General features: G+C 45.3%; 2 protein-coding genes and 1 non-coding gene across 4 annotated transcripts in view; all 3 read right to left on the bottom strand.

Moving 5' to 3' along the window:
• Positions 1–1,444: 1,444 nt before the first annotated feature.
• RPL13 (ribosomal protein L13) lies at positions 1,445–8,446 on the bottom strand. Its single transcript, XM_035120329.2, has 6 exons — positions 8,360–8,446; positions 6,374–6,491; positions 5,238–5,379; positions 4,235–4,408; positions 3,275–3,331; positions 1,445–1,643 (listed from the first exon to the last, which is right to left on the bottom strand). Exons 2-6 carry the CDS (start codon positions 6,475–6,477, stop codon positions 1,485–1,487), a joined length of 636 nt encoding a protein of 211 aa, XP_034976220.1. The 5' UTR covers positions 6,478–6,491; positions 8,360–8,446; the 3' UTR covers positions 1,445–1,484.
• LOC118088062 (small nucleolar RNA MBII-202) lies at positions 6,144–6,222 on the bottom strand. The gene has a single exon (XR_004692922.1). It is a non-coding gene; the product is annotated as a small nucleolar RNA MBII-202 (small nucleolar RNA).
• Positions 8,447–10,590: 2,144 nt separating the features above from the next.
• SPG7 (SPG7 matrix AAA peptidase subunit, paraplegin) overlaps positions 10,591–19,452 on the bottom strand; it is a 32,390-nt gene continuing 23,528 nt past the window's right edge. Inside the window, exons 11-17 of one of the 2 annotated variants that reach the window (XM_035118472.2) lie at positions 18,549–18,651; positions 16,091–16,201; positions 15,239–15,354; positions 14,947–15,103; positions 14,567–14,730; positions 13,732–13,809; positions 10,591–12,673 (exon numbers count right to left, since the gene is read on the bottom strand). In XM_035118472.2, the coding sequence (XP_034974363.2) occupies positions 12,464–12,673; positions 13,732–13,809; positions 14,567–14,730; positions 14,947–15,103; positions 15,239–15,354; positions 16,091–16,201; positions 18,549–18,651 (939 nt within the window). In that variant the 3' untranslated portion in view covers positions 10,591–12,463. The remainder of the gene's footprint in view (positions 12,674–13,731; positions 13,810–14,566; positions 14,731–14,946; positions 15,104–15,238; positions 15,355–16,090; positions 16,202–18,548; positions 18,652–19,452) is intronic. The other variant, XM_035118473.2, reaches the window with a different exon arrangement.

Raw genomic sequence — 19,452 nt, 5'->3', positions numbered from 1 at the left:
TCTGGTCCTAAACCTCTGCTGCTTTGTGGAATATCTTCAGGGGGAAAGGCGAAGAAGCAAACTCTACAAAAATCTGGAATGGAGTCCCCAAGACAGTTGGATGGCATCTTGTACACCTCCTTCCGGCAACTCCTGCTGCCAAGCTGGTGCCAGGTATATTGCTCTTTCATTTGGAGCATGTGAGGCCAAGAGGGATCTTGTCATCTGGGCAGCCAGGACCTCCATACACACTGCCCAGGCATGTGCCCCAGGGGTCACTTCAGTGCCAACAGTGGTTTGACTTCACCCCGAGGCACACTCCATCGTCTCTAGAGACATGAGGATGCCAACTAATGTGTGCATACACCTATACCCCATTCCCAAATCCGCCTTTCTTCAGAGCAACATGTGACACCTACCTGCTCCGTGTCCAAAAAATTTCACAGAATGGACTGCTGAAGCATGAGGGGGATTTGTAACTTTACCTCCTCCAGATCTGTAGCATATCAAGAGAATTAATCTCCAGATGACCTGGCTTGGCTAGTAAAACTAAACCTGGCTTGTGGTTCCCATCCACTCCCATAGACACCCTCTAGTTCACACACTCAATTTTTCCAGCAGAGCTGAGTGATCAACCAAGCCCAGCTTCTATTAATTGACTACAGTAAGTACTTCACATTCATTTCCTCAATGGGATGCAGCGGAGGTGAAAAGGCAACTCATCCAGACAGTAAAGAGTACATTCCTGGAAAATAACTATATCGGATTCTCTGGTGGCTTGTTTGGTTTTCACTTCACTTCAGTTCAGTTCATTTTTGCTCTTATAAAACACCACACCTGGTCTACATTAATCCAGTAAGGAGTTGACACTTGAAATGGCCCTGTCGTGAATAAGAATCAGGTATCTCCGGTGAATCCCTTGCAAGATTCAGTGTAAAAAAAATTAAGAAGCCATCTTGTACAAAGTCAGAGCATTGGTTCATCTAGCTTGGTAAATGTCTGCACTGACAGCAGCTCTCTGGAGTTTCAGATGGGCAACATCCCCAGTCCTACAGGGGCTTGAACTGGGACCCTCTGCATCCAAAACCTGATGCTCTACCACTGAGCTATGGTTATATGAGGAACTTGCATTTATCATCTTCTGTTCTACTAAATACCGAAATTACCCAGCTCTGTATCTGCCAAAAGGGAACCTAAGTGGGCATGGAATGGTAGGTCACCCCTTTAATCCCACAACCAGGGGGTTAATAATATAAAATGGGATCCAACTAGCACTGCCTTCCATTCCCCAGGCTGCTTTAATACTGAAATCCCAAGAGGTACCAGCCTCCTTGCCCAACTACTGGAGTGCCCACAAAAAATGAGTGTGGATGAGATGGAGATGGCAAAGGGGCTATTGCTCAAGTGCCAGGATTCCCGGCCAAGTTGCTCTTCCCCACATCTCTTAAGACAAGCACCACATAGCTCCAAATCTATCCTTTATTGAGGTGCTCCAAACAAAGAGTTTATTTCTTCTTTTCCACATCCTGCTCTGCTGCTTCCTTGGCTCGCTTAGCCCGGATGCCAAAGAGTCGAGCATTTGCCCGGGCCATGCGCAGGCTGGCAAAAGCCTTGAAATTCTTCTCTTCCTCTGATATAACCCGGGCTTTCTCTTTTTTGTAGACCTAAGGAAAGAACCAGACAATCAGGGCACACACCAAAAAGCTGCTGCTTTCTTCCCACTTCTGATTCAATATTCGCCCACACTACTGCTCAATCTAACACTTTTCAGTCACAGGCTGTATATACAGTTTACCTTTAAAGCACATCCAAATCACATTCATTCCTTCAAAGAATTCTGGGCAGTGTAGTTTATCCCCCAGAGTTACAATTCCTAGCAACCCTCAACAAATTGCAGTGTCCAGAATTCTTTTGGGGACAAAATGTGCTCAAAATATATAATATGTATGCAGACTCAGCCATTTCTGTAGCAGCACTCTGAACACCAGAAGATCCTGCTGGATCAGGCCAATGTCCCATTTAGTCATGCATCTTGTTCTCACAGCGGCCAACAGGATACCCTAGGCCTAATGTGAAGCCTACAAGGAGAACCTAAGCATAACAGCACCCTCCCTCACTTATGATTCTGAGCAACTGGAGTTCAGAGACATACTGACAGTGGAGTTGGAACCCTCATGGCTAGTCCAGGCACAGAATCTAGTGATCAGTTAGAGGGACTGAAAATGAAGACGGTCAGCAGCAAAAGGCGTTGGATATAAACATACAAGATATCCACTTTTGCAATAAGAGGAACAATTATGGCCAGTCAGTCTCAAAAAGGAAGTAAGAATCAGGAAAGGCAACCAAAATGACCAACAGGCTGGAGCATCTTCTCTTATGAGGGAAGGCTAAAATATTTGGGGCTTTTCGGGGGATGGGGAGAAGCATAGTAGATAGCTTCCCTCTTTCATAATTCTAGAGCTCATGGGTCACCCAATTAAACTGACTGGCTGCAGGTTCAAGCTAGACTAGAGGAATAGACAAGAAGTCCTTTTCTACTCAATGACTAATTAACTTGTGGAACCCACTGCCACAAGATGTGACAATAGCCACTGGCTTAGGTGGCTTTCAAAGGAGATGAGACAAATTCATGTGGTAGGAGACAGTCAATGGTTTCTAGCTATAGTTGTATACTAGTTTATTTTACATTTACACACCACCTCTCAATATACTGGATTTCCAGGGCAGTCACTTTAATTCAATAAAACAAAATAAATAAATAAATTGAACGCCCATATCCAGAAATACAGCACTGAGTACCTCTTGCCGGAGGACAAGCAAGAGCAGAGAGGGCTGTTTTCTTTAAGCCCTGCTGCAGCTGGGCTTCCCAGAGGCACTGTGAGAAGCAAGGACTTTAGAAGAGACCGATCCCCAGCAGGAGTCCCCAAGGCTAACCACCTACTTGACTGCTTCTTTTTTAATATTCCATTTCTGTTTGAAATTCAGTAGCATCACGACTACCACCATTCGCTTCTTCAGATTTCATGTACAACTTACTTGAAAAACCAACCAACAACTTTCAATATTGATTGCAAACCTGTGTTTTGCAAGATTCCAAGCACATAACTATGTTTGAATGAATGACAAGTAGCCAACACACCATTGAAGCAGCTCCTTTTGTTAAGTCACAGAACATCATTTGACACCCAAGAAATACAGCCACTCTCAAGAGACCATTTCACTGAAGTTAGAAGCGGGAAATTTCCCATTACGAAGTCTATAAATTTCAAAGGAAAGATCTATGGAAGTCACTTACATTTTTGATGGGCATAACTGGTCCAGAGAGCTGTGTGGCCATCTTGAGCTCTTCAGCCTGTGGAGAGAAGAAAATGTTCAGGAATTAACGATTTATTCCACCCCACTTTTTTGGACAGTAAGAAAAAAAAACCTAGCTTGGATTATGTCATACAAGTGCTGAGGGAGCCTCTAAAAATCTTACTGTAGGGGTAAGGTTAGGTAGAGTTGAACACAAAGAATACCAAATTTTCCAGTTTAGCCTTATATTGCTGTCATCTCACTTTTCCTCAACATCTCTGCTCTCTCTCCAATACAGGTAACTGCATGGTCTTTAAAGACATATGTACGCACTTTGAGAATCATAGCAACTAAGGAAGAGGGCCCTAGAACAAACTTTTTTAAAAAATATTTTTTATTAAAGACTTCTTAAGTTTACAAATATACGTGCATTCTCATTTTTTTCAAGTTGCGTGTTCTACAGATCAGTTCCATTTGTTGTGAGACATTAGTGTTACATGCAATATTGGGTTGGGAAGAAAAGAGGGGGAGAGAGGGGGAGGGTGGGGTGGGGTGGTGAGTGGGGTGGTAATGCTTCTACTTAGTGGTTTTGTGTCAGCGTCACTTGTGGGGGTTATCTTTCTATTCGCTTGTTACATTTCCTCGATGGTGAGAGGGGTTGGGGGTGGCCTAGGGTGCGGTTGGTTGTCTTTGGTTGACTGTATTGGAACAAACTTGTGATGTTGTGGCTGAAGTAGCATGTGACCACCAGCAATGGAAAGCAGGTAGTGTTTCTGCCTCTTATACTGGATGCAAGCTTTTTTGTGCCCCAGTCGTAATCAAGTTCTCCTTGGAAGTTGTGTCCTTGGAAGTTTTATAGTGTGCTTTGCAGCACAGCTTTCGCCCCACCAGACTTATTAGAAATAAAGCTCTTTTCTCCTGCAACACCAACTTCCCCTGAAATTCTCCCCTATATACTTACTGCACTGTCGCCCTTCTTAGGGGCAGAAGGTTTCCGGGGAAAGAGAATGATCTTAGAGCGGTATTCCTTCAGCCGCTGCACATTTGCCTGCAGGGCTTCTGTTGACCTGTTACGGCGCCTGGGGTCCACTGAGATACCAATTGTCTGGGCAAACTTCTTGTGGATGCCAGCCATCTAGGGAAAGCATATTAACCTGAGACACAAGTAAAAGCAACTTGTACATTGCTAGCCCTATACCTGCTGTCGATGCAGAGCAGTCATCAGATGGAAAACTTCTTACTTGTCTACTTAACAATATTGATACTTTATATAATAGTATAGCAATGTTTTCAAAAAGTGTTGTTGCCCTGTTTTCTTTGTTTTTCTGTTAATGTATTAACAAAATATTTGTTTTGAAACTCTATAATATAAATTTTTTTACAAAGAGAATAAAAGCTTCAAAACATAAGTAATCACAGTACAGAGATTCCAGGGACAGAGACATCATCTGATTGAAAGGCTCTCAAAGAAATGACAAGAGGCTTGCAAGGGCAACAAAGAGAGACCTCCTGGCAGGATGCTAATGTACCTGGCCAAACAATTTTTCTCCAGTACCTAAAAAGAAATCTCCACCAAAATACTGAATAAAAATGTGTAAGGCTAAACTCTTGTCCTTTAAGCAATTAGAAATAGACAACAGAAGCATGTGGGTTTTAATTTTTAACAGCCTAAAGATCCTCCTCGTATAACCCACTCTGAAGGAACAGTGATTAGCTATACTATCGCTATAAATCTCTCCATCTGTTTAATTCAAGAACTTCCACTATAAATACAGAAACTAATCCTCCAAGAAATCTGATTCAACGAAGTTATTTGGTTATATGGAAGCCCCACCAACCACTGTACAAAACACATCAGATTCCTATAGATCTTAGCTCACATATAATAGGTCACAAGCCAAAACAACCTGTATTTCAGAGGCAGGCACTCATGTGTTAAGAGACACCAATGCTTTTTTACTTACTCTCAGCTCCTCCAAGCTGAATCCTCTACCAGCACGGACTTTTGTGTGGTATCGTACAGTGGGGCACCTCACAATTGGCCTAATTGGTCCAGATACCGGACGTGGAGCAATACGACGGGCCTTCGCCTGACGGGTCTTCCTCCTGGGTGCAGAAAGCAGTACAAAAAGGCTGTGTTAAACCTGTTGCCTCTCCAAATATAACCCTTACTGAGTTCCCCTTACAGATAAACTTGGGATTGGTTGCAAGGGAAAGAGGCATGAGGCAAGCATAAGAACAAAGGAAGTCCTGCTGGATCAGACCCAAGACCCATTTAGTCTAGCAACCAGGCCAATCAGACGCCTAAAGGAAGCCTGAAAGCAGGTCCCCAGTGCAACTGCTCCATGTAATTCCTAGCAGCTGGTATTCAGAAGCATACTGCCTCTCACAATGGAGGCAGAACTAGCGATCACTAGGAGCCACTGATAGCCTTATCATCCATGAATTCATCAAATCCTAGCACCATCTTGTGCAAATGAATTCCATAATTTGAGCAATGTGATGTGTGAAGCTATGCTCCTTTTGTATGTTTTATTGGGTGACCTGGAATTCTATTATGTGAGGAAAAAAATACGACTTCTTTCTCCAAATCATGCATAATTTTAAGCCTCATGTCCCTCCTTACTCACCTTCGCCCCCACCACAAACTACAAGTTTTAAATCTATCTTTTCCTTATAGGAGTTGCTCCAACCCCTTAATCATTTTGGTTGCCCTTCTCTGCACCTTTTTCCAGCTGAACAATATCATTTTTGAGATGTGGAAACCAGAACTACAGACAATATTTAACCTGCGGTAACACCAGAGATTGATAAAAAGGCATTAAGATATAGACAGTTGTTTTCAATCCTCCTTTAACTGGATAGAAATAAAAAAAAAGCTACAGCCATCAGCTTATATGGGTTCACAGGTTCATCAATGTGGTACAGCGATTCCGGAGAATTTTCATCATCTGGCTGAAGAACTGAACAAGTGTCTTGCAGACAAGCCAAAAATGGCAAGGCTCACACTTGCTTGCCTTTTGCATTATCCAGACAGCTGTATGTGAGCCAAGCACCGGACACAAAGAACACAAAATGCAATGGGCTCAGCAGACCTCACCTGCGGATCTTTCTAGCAGGCTGATTAAACCATGTGGCCACTCGTCTTTGCCAGTCTTTGTGAAAATGGGGATTCAAGATCATGCCATTCCGGCTGGGTGCCATGGCTCCTTATTTCCCTGAAAATATAAACAGTATGGATTAGACTCCTTATGATTTCCATTTTAACATCTCTTTTCAGCATACAAAATATTCTGTGAAGTATACTGGAGACATATAATGTCATGCCCTTCTAAGCCCAATGGAAACCTAGCATTTGGATTCCTAATTGTGCCAAAGCAAAGGTTGGAAACTTACAGGCAGAATGCAGTTATGATGCAGGAAACCTCTTTTACTAGTAATATTAGGAAGAGCTTTGATCCATTCATCAAACATCCCACTCTGTTTAACAATATCAAGCATGCACCACTCCAGTATCTCTTCTGCAAGAAACCTTACAACAACATAAGGAGCTACCAACTTGCTTAATTTTGGCTGGTCCTGGCTACAGTGATTGGAAGCAGCCCTTCATGGTTCAAAACCCTTCAACAGTAGATCCCAGAGAAGGAACTTTCTACATGTACTCCTGCTGAGCTATGGGGCCCTCCCTTACATATGAAACTGCTGTATAGGATCAGGCTATTGGTTCAGACTAGTACAGAGTCTTCTCTAGCAAGGCATTCCAAGATACTGTACTAGATATATTTTTTCCCCTTTCCTCCCCGCTCTTGTCTTATCCCTCAACCCCATATTGCCTATTAAGAGTACTGTCTCATTCTGAATGTGACTGACTTATATGAAGGATACTCAGACTTGAAAAGAGACTCTGTATATACTATTGTTACTCATGAAAACCTTTTTTTAAAATGATACTAAAGATCTAACTTGGAGCCTCTTGCCAATGCCCTATCAGAATGGTAAAATACGGGGTCATCCATGGCAAACTTACAAGGCTGCCTTCATTCAGATTCTGCATATTGCTCCACTGAGCCCAATACTGACTGATCTGGCTGGCTGTGGCTCTTCAAAGACTTCCTCGTCCTGCTATCCAAGAGCTTAAACCTGTGGCCTTCTGCAGGCAAAGCCTGTGTTACACCCACTAAACTAGACTCCATCCCCACACAGGAACCTACCTCACGCTGACTCAAACCTTGTTATGCTTAAGAAAAATGGTTTATTTCGCTATGAATAAGATAAAGCTGGTGGCTTTAAAACTGCTTGTTTTAAACGTTCAAAAGCTTGTTAGCATTCAGGGATACAATGCTAAAGGTAAAAGTAAAGGACCCCTGACAGTTAAGTCCAGTCGCAGACGACTCTGGGGTTGTGGCGCTCATCTCACTTTACAGGCCAAGGGAGCTACACTTGACTAAATCCCATAACGGGGGAACAATCTCTGCAGAGTCAACAATAAAATCCTCAGTGAACACCCAGCAAAACAAATGCCCTGCACGTCTTCAGGACATTACATTTTACGAGTTGTAAAAGGTCGTTCTTCACTAGCCAATATCACTCCGAAATACTGTAGCTGTGGCTTGACTAACAGGGCTACAAATCCTATTGATTGGTCCAATAATTCTTGGCCAGAGATAGAACCTGGTACCGCGATATATGAATGAGCTACGAGTGCCCCTGGGACGCTTGCTTCACTTACCAACCACTGGACGCTCTTGTGACAGCAGCCCCTCGAAGGCCGCTAGCCGTCCTACCCGAGGCGCCAGAGACTGGGCTTGGGCCCGCCTGCGTGCAAAGCCTGTGTGCTCCATTTCTGAGCTCTGGCTGGGCCTTTCTAAATAACGAGGCAGATCCAGAAACTCCATGGAGCGCAAAGGATCGCCTCTAACAACCAGGTAAGAGCCCATCAGTCTCCCCACCGGGACCCCATAATATTTCCGTAACGTCCACAAGACCCTCTAGAACCCCGGAGTCCGCCCCCGGAGTCCGCCATCCCCGCGCAGGCGACGGATGAAGACGGATAACCAACCAGGCCTCCCCCAGCACGAGAACTCACCTCCCGGGAGAGAAAATGGCCGGCCGGAAAAAGAAAGAATATCGCCAGGAACTCTGGGATATTTGAGCCGCCGTGCGTGACCCGGTTCAGGAAACGCGAAACGCTTCGTCCGCGGCCAATCAGGGAGAGGGAATTACCCTCACTGGCGTCAGCCGCTATGTCCAACACATTGTCTTGCCAGTATCAAAGATGGCGCCCAACTTAAAGGTAGCGCGGCCGTTCAATTCTGCCGGCTCGTAATGGGTGGAGGGGGCGCGGGAAGGTAGTCTCGTATTTAAACAGTCACATTTATTGTTCCTTTCCGTTTTGCATTTGACCCCACCCAGCATCGGGATATGGCCCCTGAAGGTTGGCCAGAGGGAAATGCAGTCATTGTGCTGAAAAATGCCCCTCTCCCCACAGGTTTATAATGTGTCTTTCCTTGGTATCAGCACGAGGCAATAGGTAACGCAAAGGAACAAACTACTGCTGAAACTGGTCTCTAAGGTGCTACTGGAAAGAATTTTTTTTATTTTGTTTGCACTCATCATTGTGAGGGGTGGGGGAGGTGATGATGATGCCTCACCAGCTACTGCCTGGGTTGGCTCAAAAACACAACAACTCACCTCCCACAAAAGCAAAGGTAGAAAAGGTAATTACGGTAAAGGACCACGGGATGGTTAAGTCCAGTCAAAGGCGACTGGGGTTGCGGTGCTCATCTCACTTTTCAGGCCAAGGGAGCCAACGTTTGTCCACAGACAGCTTTCCGAGTCGTGTGGCCAGCATGATTAAACCGCTACTGGCAGAGGACCATGATGAGTGACAGAGCACACGGAAATGCCGTTTACCTTCCCGCCACAGCGGTACCTGTTTATCTACTTGCACTGGCTTGCTTTCAAACTGCTAGGTTGGCAGGATCTGGGACAGAGCAACAGGAGCTCACCCTGTATCATTCATGTGTAAGGGGTGACCTCCTTACACATGGAGGTGAAGTGGCAGACAGAAAGCAGCAGCTGACTGATGTCTGGTGATGGACCTGGTGGAAGTTGGTGGAAGTTGGCAGGTGTTGCTGGGTGGAAGCTGGTGACGTTTGCATTCAGAAGCCAGTGGATGCTGAAAGGCTGGAGCAGGCTGTTTGTGGATGTGAACTGGTTGAGGTGAATGGTGTGTATCTGGGTGCATTCAGGGGGTTCTGGAAGCCACCCTTCTGACACAGGGTGAATGCATGAACAACTAGATATTCATGGGTGGAAGCCAGTGGAAGTTGGCAGGCTGAAGTGAGGGATGAAGTTGCCAGGCAGAAGCCTGTGGAGGTGGCTGGATGATGCTGTCAGACGGCTGCCATACCCCTCAGTATGCCTGTTTGCATTTCAGGGTTGTCTGAAACTGGCAAGGTTTTCTCTGAGACCAGCCATGAAAGTAATGAAGAGAACTGCAGGCTTTGCAAGTCCCCTTCTATTTCTGAATAAATGTGCTCATTACACAGGAAACCCAACATCCCACTTTTATAGTGCGCAAGTCCTGCTTACTGGTGTCCCATTGGCATCTGGTTAGCCACTCAGAATACAGAATTCTGGACAAAATCCAGCATGCTGTTCTAAAGTCCTTAGAATTGTAACCCCAATTGCATTGTGACAAACTTAATAAAAGTTCTGCAGGATTCTGGTAAATCAGAGTTCAATACCTTGCTCCCCAGTGGCCAGGCACTATGAGCACTGCCTTAACTGTGGCCAATAAGATTCTCCCCTATTGCCACTAAAAGGAACAGACAGCAGTGAATTGTACATGTTGAAAATGGCACATATTAATGTCACAGATAACATCTGCAGTAACCTGAGCCTACAGTAGCCTGAACTGATGCACACATATCAAAGTCTTACAGAGCTTAAAAGGGCTTACAAGCAATAGTGCATGCATAACATTGTAGCCCGAATAACATTGTGACACACTTAAGAAAAGCTCTGTAGCATCTGATAAAGATAATTCAGCATCCTGCTCCGAACAGTCAGGCACTATTGAGCACTGGCATAGCTTGGCCAATGAGAATTTTTTATCGCATCCGGTATAGGAGACTCCCCACTAACGGCATTTTAAGCAAGGGAACACACTGCACTTCATTGAACAGACTACAGTGAGTTGCATATACTGAAAATGGCACGTAATAATGTCATAGATTGTATTTGCAGTAATAGAACAGTTTAAATGATGACTCACGCCCATTGAGAATGACGATAAATGACTAGTGAGTGGTATTTGAGTTCTGTAAAAGTTTATTTCATTTTTTTAATAGATGGGAAATGTACAAGCAGCTGAGATGATAGACATTTATTACAGTTTGTGCTACGTCATGGTTTATAAATACATTGAGCAGGAACTCTTGGAAAGATAAGAAAAGTGGAAAAATCAAGGTGGGGAACACTTGTGGCTCTCTCCCCATCCCTCCCCCAGTGACAACTTCTTCAACTGAACAATTTTCAAATTTCATTTTCTTGAGAAATACCCAACTGGAAAGACATACCAACCATTTCAGATGCCAAGACCCAGCACAATTAAATTTAACATGACTTTCTTGCTCCAGAATTTCTTTCAATATTATGCCACCATAGATGGAAGTTTTTAAGCAGATGCAGGATGGCCATCTGTCATGTATGATTTAGCTAACATTCCTGCATTGCAGGGGGCTGGACTAGGTGGCCCTTGTGATCCCTTTCATCTCTGCAATTCCATGAGCCAAAGCATTAACTACCCTTGTGCTAAAGCTTAGCTACTGCCAGTGAGTCTGGCGAGTCTGGCTCCCTCTTGGAGGGAAATGGGCTAAATTACAGCCACTGTGATTCAGAAACTTGGCATATTGCCCCATAAATATTGTCACAGATATACAACAATTTGGTACAAATTTGTCAATAGACCACTAGGTGGTACACACAGATCACCAATGACTTTTCTTTCAAGGCCCACTGGGGGAGATGGAGAAAGGGACTGCTTACAGACAGTGCTGAAATGCTTGGTTTTCCTTTATGTTGTATTGCAATATCCCATGTTGAAATACATATTCAGGAGGATCACATCTCCAGGGATTTTGATAGCTGCAGTTCTAAAGAGCAAATTCCCTTCACGTTGAGGCAATTCAGAGTGCAAATGTGTGCACGCTCATCCCATTTATGCACGAGGGTAGTCTCAGAAAAGAGGCAGTTTTGAGAACTGCCAGTTAAATATTGGTAAGAGTGGAGGAAAATCTGGACAAGGGTTGTATAAGGATACAGACAATAGTCCTCATGGAAATAATCTATGGAGTGTGTTTGAAAATGCAGTTAGCCCTTTTCTCTGTCCACTCCACCTCCCTTCAGCTGTTATTGTACAGCAGGAAACTGTCTATCCCTCCCCCACTCAACTCATGTTACAAGCTGCTTTAGAGACACATTCAGTCTAATGGCCTTTGTGTAAGAACTAGAAGCTACCAGCCAGCCAGAGTACTCTCCCAAAGGCTTGAGGGTTCTCTCTCCCTTCCAAGTCACTCCAGGGAGCCACACCAGCATTCAGGGGTTCTGCCTGCCCCTATCTTTGTGGTTAGAGTTACATAGGTCAAAGGACCAATAGCTTTGTGGCATGGTGACATAGGTCAAAGGAAATCTACCTCTCCATTGTCCACATCAGACTTTCTACACCTCAAGAGGCATACACAAAAATCAGGAAAATATTTGTGTTGTTGGTTCTAGGGAGAAGCATTAAACTCCGGCTTCTAGTGATGCAGCTATTGCTGTCATGTCAAAGGAGGACTGCAGTGTGTGGCACTAGAAACAAAAGAATATGAAGCAGAGCACAGCAGCTGCTTTTGTGGGAGGACTGTGACACAGGCTGGTTCTGCCCAGACTGACCACACACATTCCCCTAACTGTAACCCTGGTGACCCAGAGGCACTGGGAACCCTTCCCAATGAGCTTTGATGAGCCCATACACATACATCAACCACATCTTGATCATTTTTAGAGCAGGGGAAGCTGGACTCTGCTCACAGCCCATCACAAAATATGAGCAGAGCAACCTACACACAGGCATGAAATAACTCTTTTTGCACCTCTAGTTCAGAAAGGAAGCTGCTCAGTCCCTTCTCTCACTTGGCCATTTTCAAACTGGTCTCTGGTCAAACTCTTCCTCCTCCTCTCGGCTCTGGGGTGACTGAGGTGCCTCTTCATCTCCCGTATCTTGTTTGTCCCTCTCGGCCTCAATCCAGCTCTGAGGGCTAATCATTTTCTTGGGCCCATGTGGAGGAGGCCCAATCAAGGCTTCTATGTCATTGTAGTTGATGACTTCTTTCTCCAGCAGGGCATTGGCCAGCTAGACACAGAAAAGGTGACAGATGGTAAGCATTTTCATGCACACATAGGCCAGAGAAACCTAAACATGGAAATAGGATACACTGGGGCTCAGCCACCCACTGGCTGAAGCAAGGACCAACTCACCTCAAGGAAAGCACTCTCAAGGACAGGGATGGGAACCTAAGACCTTACAGACATTGTTGGACTCCAACTCCCATCAGTCCCTGAAGCCAGCACGGGCCAAGGTCAGGGATGATGGGTGTTGTAATCCAACAACATTTGGAGTGCCACAGGTTTCCTGCACCTGCTTTAGGATGTGCAGAACATTTTGGGAAATATTTTAGCAGCTTCACCACATTCCATTCAAAGGATTCTCCCCCCCCTTTTTTTTGATCTTCAAAGGAAGCAACAGTTTGAGGACAGTTTATCACATGCAGGAAAGAACTTGCATTCTACACACACCTCTCTTCTCCCATGGCAGGTGCCATTGCGTAGAGCGAAGATAGCTATTAAGAGAAGTATTGTGTATGTAGCTATGAAAGAAAAAAGTATGGCAGTGGTGTGAATGTACAAAGAAAGGGACAGGTGTGCACATGTGGGGCCATTTGAGGAATGTTACATCAGGCCTCCTAACCTGCAGCTCTAAGAGTTTCTCCCTTCACATTCCTGGCATCACAAGGAGCTGAAATGAGCCACAACCCACTGTTTCTTGCCACTATCAGCCAAGGAAAAGGGCTGCCATGATTCCCAATGCAAGTGGCAACCAAAACAGTATCTAAGACTCTGCAGAGGAATCCTTAGCCATGGTCCATTTTGTTCTCTTAGTTGGCTCTCAGCAGAGTAGCTGCTACCTTTAAAAAAAAAACCAGTCCTCCCCTGCCAAGTTGCTGAAAGCACTTTTTGAAGCCTCCCAAGCTACCCTGTGAGGCAGGCTAGGCTAAAGAGAAGCAACTTGCCCATGGCCAGCCACTGAACTTTCAACAGCAGACCAGGGTTCTGAGTCTGGATCACCCCCGCTTCCCAGTCACCCCCACCCCCAATTCAATCTGAATCCCTCTGGTGCTCTGCAAGCCTTACTGCTTTCAGTTTGTCCCGATTCTCTAACAGCAGAGTCTCTGTGCGCCTGTAGGCTTGGGCCACCAGCATCTTTGCTTCCTAGAAGGGAAACAAAAACCAAAGGAGGAGTTATAGCAACAAGGCTGAGCCAAGAGAGATCCTAATGAAGAACAGCTCATGGGTAAAGAACAATTTAGTTGGGTGCAGAATGTGATGGCACATCTCACATTTAAAGTAGGACTAGGCAATGTTCAGCCTAACTACTCTCCTCCAGTTCTGTTTATAAGCTTCCTTCAAGTGATTAGTCCTAGCCTTTTTCTAGCACTTGCCCTAAGTCAATTCAATGAGTGGCTTTTATTGTGTTGGGGAAGGAAAGCAGTGACTTAAGTTGTGGGTCTTTATTGGTTTAGAATTCTACCAGCATCATCCCCTTAGGACTGGGACCTATCCAAGACTAGAACCCTTGAAGCAACTGAAAAGCACAGCAAAGATGCTGCTAGCAGCAACAAAAATGTACAGGAAGACATGGGGTGGTGTTTCAGCTAGACTTCAGAATTGGTGATTTGCCTCCTTCCTACTCCATAACCACACACACTTTGCAGTGCCAAGCTAATCTTGTTTGCATCCTGTTTACAAGGGTCAACACAAGCCAACTTGGGCAACAAAGTCCTCTCCTTCAAAAAGTGGCATTCACATTGTGAATTCCTCTGGGCTAGTGCTTAGAGTCTCACATGATTAGCCTTATTCTCCCTGGGAAACTGCAACATAACAAAACAGCTCTGCTTCAGGGCCCTTTAAAACCTGTGAACAGGCAAGCATTTTTTGTTGGAGCTTTATATCCATGAAGAAAACTTACATGGTCCATAATTTGCTGGAGTGCGTGGCTGAAGGGACGCCGCCCTATCCCTGGGGTACTTTCCTTTTCTGGGAAGGACAAGTATCCAACATTGGGTGCCATCCCATATTGCTTCACCATTGAATAGGCTATCTTGGTGACCTTCCTCAGGTCATCCTGTGCCCCTGGAGTAAGCAATGGATAAAAAAGAACTTAAACGGTGGTGCTACATGCATCAGAAGTGTCAAGATACCCCCCTCCTATTCTGGGGGGAAATGTCTATGCAAGCTCATTGGCTTCATTGCTGAAGCACAGTGGAGGGACATTTAACAAAGAGAAGCCTGCAGCACAACTGAAAGACATGAGGTCAACAAGATGAAGCACAGATTTGGCTTCCTCACCTGTAGTGACTTTATTAAAGGTGATGGCTTCTGAAACTCTCCCTCCCAGGGCCATGCACATCCGCTCAAAGAGCTGGTCCTTGGTAAAGAGGTATTGGTCCTTTGGCAGGATCTGGGTGAAGCCCAAAGCAGCATTGGTGCGAGGAGCAATGGAAACCTGTGAGACAGTGGAAGGAAATAAAAGAAAAAAGGAGAGGCCCAACTTGTATTGCAGAGAATGAGTTCAAGATGCATCAGCTCCTCTTGATTACCATGTCCCATGTCCCAAGCTCGGGGCAGAGAGCAAACCTACCTTCATCGCTGCCTCTGTGTGCTCCAACAGCCAGCCTACAAGTGTGTGACCTGATTCATGAAATGCCACGACTCTCCGCTCCTCTGGCGACAGGATTTTGCTCTTTTTAGCAGTCCCTGTGGGGCAGATGGAGGACATAAATTCCATTTCCCAGAATATGCTACTAAGGTGCACCACTATTTTAATATGCAAGGCTGAGAAGGGGAAAGACCTTCTCTGCCCCTTATGCACTATCACTCAGCTGTTAAGTCAGATAACTCTCCGCTATCATGACCTAAGGCCTAAGAGAGCCAGCAACAATTCTTTATTGCACTGATAGTTGCAATAACACAGGTCTGTCAATTCATCCTTCAGACCCTGATACTACTTTTAAACAGCCTATTAAACTCTGGCCCTATGGGAGTGTATCCAAACAAATGGTGCGTGTAGGATAGGGCAAGGCCTTAAGATTTCTCCCTGGAGAAGGCAACTGCTGAAATATATAGGCAAAGGTTGGATTCCAGCAATGTATCCCTTGATAAAAATCACCACACAAAAATCTCCTGCCACTCACCAAGCAGTCTTCAGAGATTGTGGCTATGCACAAAGCAAGACCCTAACAATGCATGGAAAGCCTCCATTAAGGCCAGCAAAGCCGAGGTATTGTAAAACATATACACCCAGAGAGGTTTGTTTGTGGTCTCTAATTAAGCAGACCTGATTCACACCACTCCATTTATGCTCCTCCACCCTGCAGCTATCCACTGGCAGCTTGGCTGTGTTAAACTGGTGATGATGGCAAAACCCTTTATCATGCGACACTTTACCGTAGACTGAAGAAAACTGACCATGCCACCCAGAAAGAAGCCTTACCTGCAATGACTCTCTCCACGGCGTACTCAAAATTGAATGTGTCGATGGACTTATGCCCCTCCCTTGCTGCGTGGAGAGCGGCCTCATTACAGATGTTGGCTATGTCTGCTCCTGTAGACAGAGCAACATGCACTCATTGGGTTTTCTGGGAATCGGAGAGCAGGAACAGAGCAGGTAACTTTCAAGCCCAACATGCTCTCCCAAGCAATGATCCTCCATGGAACAACTCAAAGAGGGTGTATAAAAATGGTACAGCCCTCTGCACCCAAGGATGCACCTGAAGGGTAGGTAGTGACTCCAGGGAAATCAAGCAAACAAGCCAACCTGTAACACCAACACAGAAGGAGTGGGGGAAGAAATTGTCCAAGTCACCACTTGCCATTCTGAGGAGGGAATTGAATTTCCTTCCCAACACCTCAAAATATGACCAGATGGACCCTGAGAATGATGTACCATCCTCCCAAATCCCAGGTTGGGACCAGTTCTACCCAACTGAAGACCTTTCTCTTCCAACAAGCCTTTTGAGTGGAGACTGTTCCCTGTCTGCTTCTATACTGGAGCATTTTTTTTAATGCTTTGTTTGTGTGTCTGCCAACCTAGGCTCCTCAGGGAGGATGGTATACAATTTTAATAACAATAATAACAGCAACAACATCCTCCTGTCTTTAGCCACCAGTTTTTCTTAGGTTGCAAGAAAAGAAGATGAAGCAGTGCAGCCTTCGAGGTGCTGACACCACCTTGCCTGATGTCCGATGCCACCTGAATGTTAATTGTTCTCCACTTGCATCAAGACATTCCTCTTCAACACCTGAAGGTGATGCCCCCAAATGCTGCTCATTTGGGGCTATTGTTAGGTTATGTAAAGAAGCCGTGTGTACCTGCTTCGACTCTCGTAGCCCACCTGTTAAAGTGGCAACTTTATTTTCTAAATCACAGAACAGCATCAAACCTTAGTAGCATTGCTTGATAAAGTGTGGGCATTTCTAGAATCTGACAGAGCTGGTTCTTTAAGCTGCTTCTATGACATATTTTAAAAACGATATTGTTTTGTTTTAGTCAAGATAATGAGAGGCAGAGCCGACAGTCCAGGGTTGAAAGGTATTTATTACGTAGCTGTTGGCACAATATACAGTGCTACCTCGTGTTAAGAACTTAATTTGTTCTGGTGGTCTGTTCTTAACCTGAAACCATTCTTAACCTGAGGTACCAGGGCCGCGCGATTTCTGTTCTCATCCTGAAGCAAAGTTCTTAACCCGAGGTACTATTTCCGGGTTAGTGGAGTCTGTAACCTGAAGCGTCTGTAACCTGAAGTACAACTGTACCCCTTTTTAATCTCTCTGGCTACGTAACGTGCTTGATCTCAAATTCTGATTTATTTTCCCTGAATTGGACTTCCTGTTGTCAAGAATGTTGCCACATCTTTTTAGGGGTACTACTGGCAACCATTAGTAATTTCTTTTCAATCAGCTTCCCTTTGTCACATTTTACTGTGATAAGAAAAGGTTTTCTGCAAATAGGAGTTTTAAAAAAGCAGAGTACAAAGGACGGGGAATCAGGAAGTGAGGGGGAAAGGGGCTGTTATGCAAAGCAGAAAGAAGCAGGATCTTGCAAGCCTCTCGTTGTTGTGCTCTGTATGCTAGATTCAAAACCACAAGGTGACCCTAAAGGAGAGGCTCCATGGTGGACAGCAATGAGTTAATCAAGCGCAGTCTCAAGCCGGGCTTAGGAGAGGGTGGCCTGAGCTTGGCATTGCCCGCTGGGATTCTTCTGACCACAATCACACAAGTTTCTCCAGGGAGGAGAAGGAACATCTGTTCTGAGTTTTGAGCATGTGGGTGGTGTGGGGGCTGGAAGAGGCAGAGCGGGGGCCACCAGCAGGGAAATCACAGAGGATACTCCACAAACAGGAAATTCACAGCTTTGTTCTGAGCTCGGAGATGGACTAGAGGCTCAGGAAAGCAGGAATGCCCTACCCGTTTCTCTCAAGCTAATCCAATGCTGAACTGCTCAGTTAAAATATTTTAGACTGCAGAAACATTTCCCCAGCTAATTCCACTGATTTTCCAGCTACTAAGTTTCCAGCAGGCACAACCAGAAGCAGCAGCTCCAACCCCACAAAAATCTGGGTCACACACACCATGCACAATTTGTTTTTTACTCCCTCTATCGGAAGAAAAACTAACAAAAATGCTGGAAACCTGGCCAATTCATCAGTCTAGGTACTAGTCTGTGTGTCAATTTCCATCCAGCATAACTACAGCACTGGAGGGGGGGAGGCGCTTTGGCCCTCTTTTCTTTCACATCACACACAGCAGCATTGGAAGGAAGCAGCCGGGTGGAAGGTAGCCAAGCCATACATGACTAAAGTGCGCTACAGAGATTGCTAACATGTGGCTGGATGCAAACAGCAACAACAACAAAACAAAGGAAAACCAGACAAACAGCTGCTCTTACATACCACTGAACCCTGGAGTGAGCTCAGCCAAGCGCTGGGAATAAAAAGTGCCAGCCTGAGACAGCTTCAGGCCCTTCAGGTGCTGCTCGAAGATCTCCCGCCTCTCCTGCAAGGAACAAGACAGAGCCGTTTTGCATGGCACAGCTGATTCTGAAGGGCACAAATGGGCATCAGAAGAAAAGAAGATGCTGACATCACCTTGTCCTCTAAAAGCAGAAGGGTGGGTAGAAGGGAGTCCCAGGTTCACAGCCTTCCTGCTTATTTATTCTTCCACCTTCATGCACCCCTGCAAGTACTTCTCTAGGCTTTACAGAATATTATCTTCCCTATGTCAAAACATGCATAAACCATCCAAAAACTATTGGAGCCAATGTGGTGTAGTGGGTAGTCACACTAGGATGTGGGCTTTGGCTTGAGAACACTGTGCATCCTTCTTAGCTTGGGATAAAGCAACTGAAAGGAGAAAGAAGTGGCAAGGCAAAAGGACAGGAGTCCACAACATAGTCTAAAAATATTAGATTTTAAAAGCGTTTTTAAAACCCTGTGTGCCCGTGTGTGTAGAAAAATGCACGCTGCCCCACAGAACTTCAGTGGTTTCTATTGAAAATACAGACTGTAGGCAAGTGGTAGTGAACAGAGTGCCCTCCAGATGTTCCTACCAGCCTCAGCCAGCACAGCCAATGGCCATGATGCAAGTTGCAGACCAGCAATACGAGGCAGGGCGGCTACCTCTGTTGTAGGCTCAAATCAAGATGCCTTTTGGGAGCGGCCTGAAGAGGAGCTGGAGTAGATTGCCCCCCCCCAACAAGGCTCACCACGCATTTCGGGTTGCTGCTGCTTCAGAAGCAGGATTTCTGTAAGAAGGAATCTCTACTCAATGGAAGATGCCAGGCTTGGCAAAGCCATG

This window comes from Zootoca vivipara, chromosome 6 (assembly GCF_963506605.1).
Source record: "Zootoca vivipara chromosome 6, rZooViv1.1, whole genome shotgun sequence".
Classification (NCBI taxonomy): Eukaryota; Metazoa; Chordata; class Lepidosauria; order Squamata; family Lacertidae; genus Zootoca; species Zootoca vivipara.
The sequence above is the reverse complement of the archived record's forward strand: the minus strand, read 5'-3'. Positions and strand labels throughout refer to the sequence as shown.

Excerpts from the sequence above, each read along its gene's own strand:
- RPL13 (XM_035120329.2), bottom strand. The coding sequence starts at position 6,477 with ATGGCACCCAGCCGGAATGGCATGATCTTGAATCCCCATTTTCACAAA. Across the intron at positions 4,409-5,237 it reads TCAGCTTGGAGGAGCTGAGA|ATGGCTGGCATCCACAAGAA; the intron begins GTAAGTAAAAAA and ends TGCTTTCCCTAG. Across the intron at positions 1,644-3,274 it reads CAGTTATGCCCATCAAAAAT|GTCTACAAAAAAGAGAAAGC; the intron begins GTAAGTGACTTC and ends TTCTTTCCTTAG.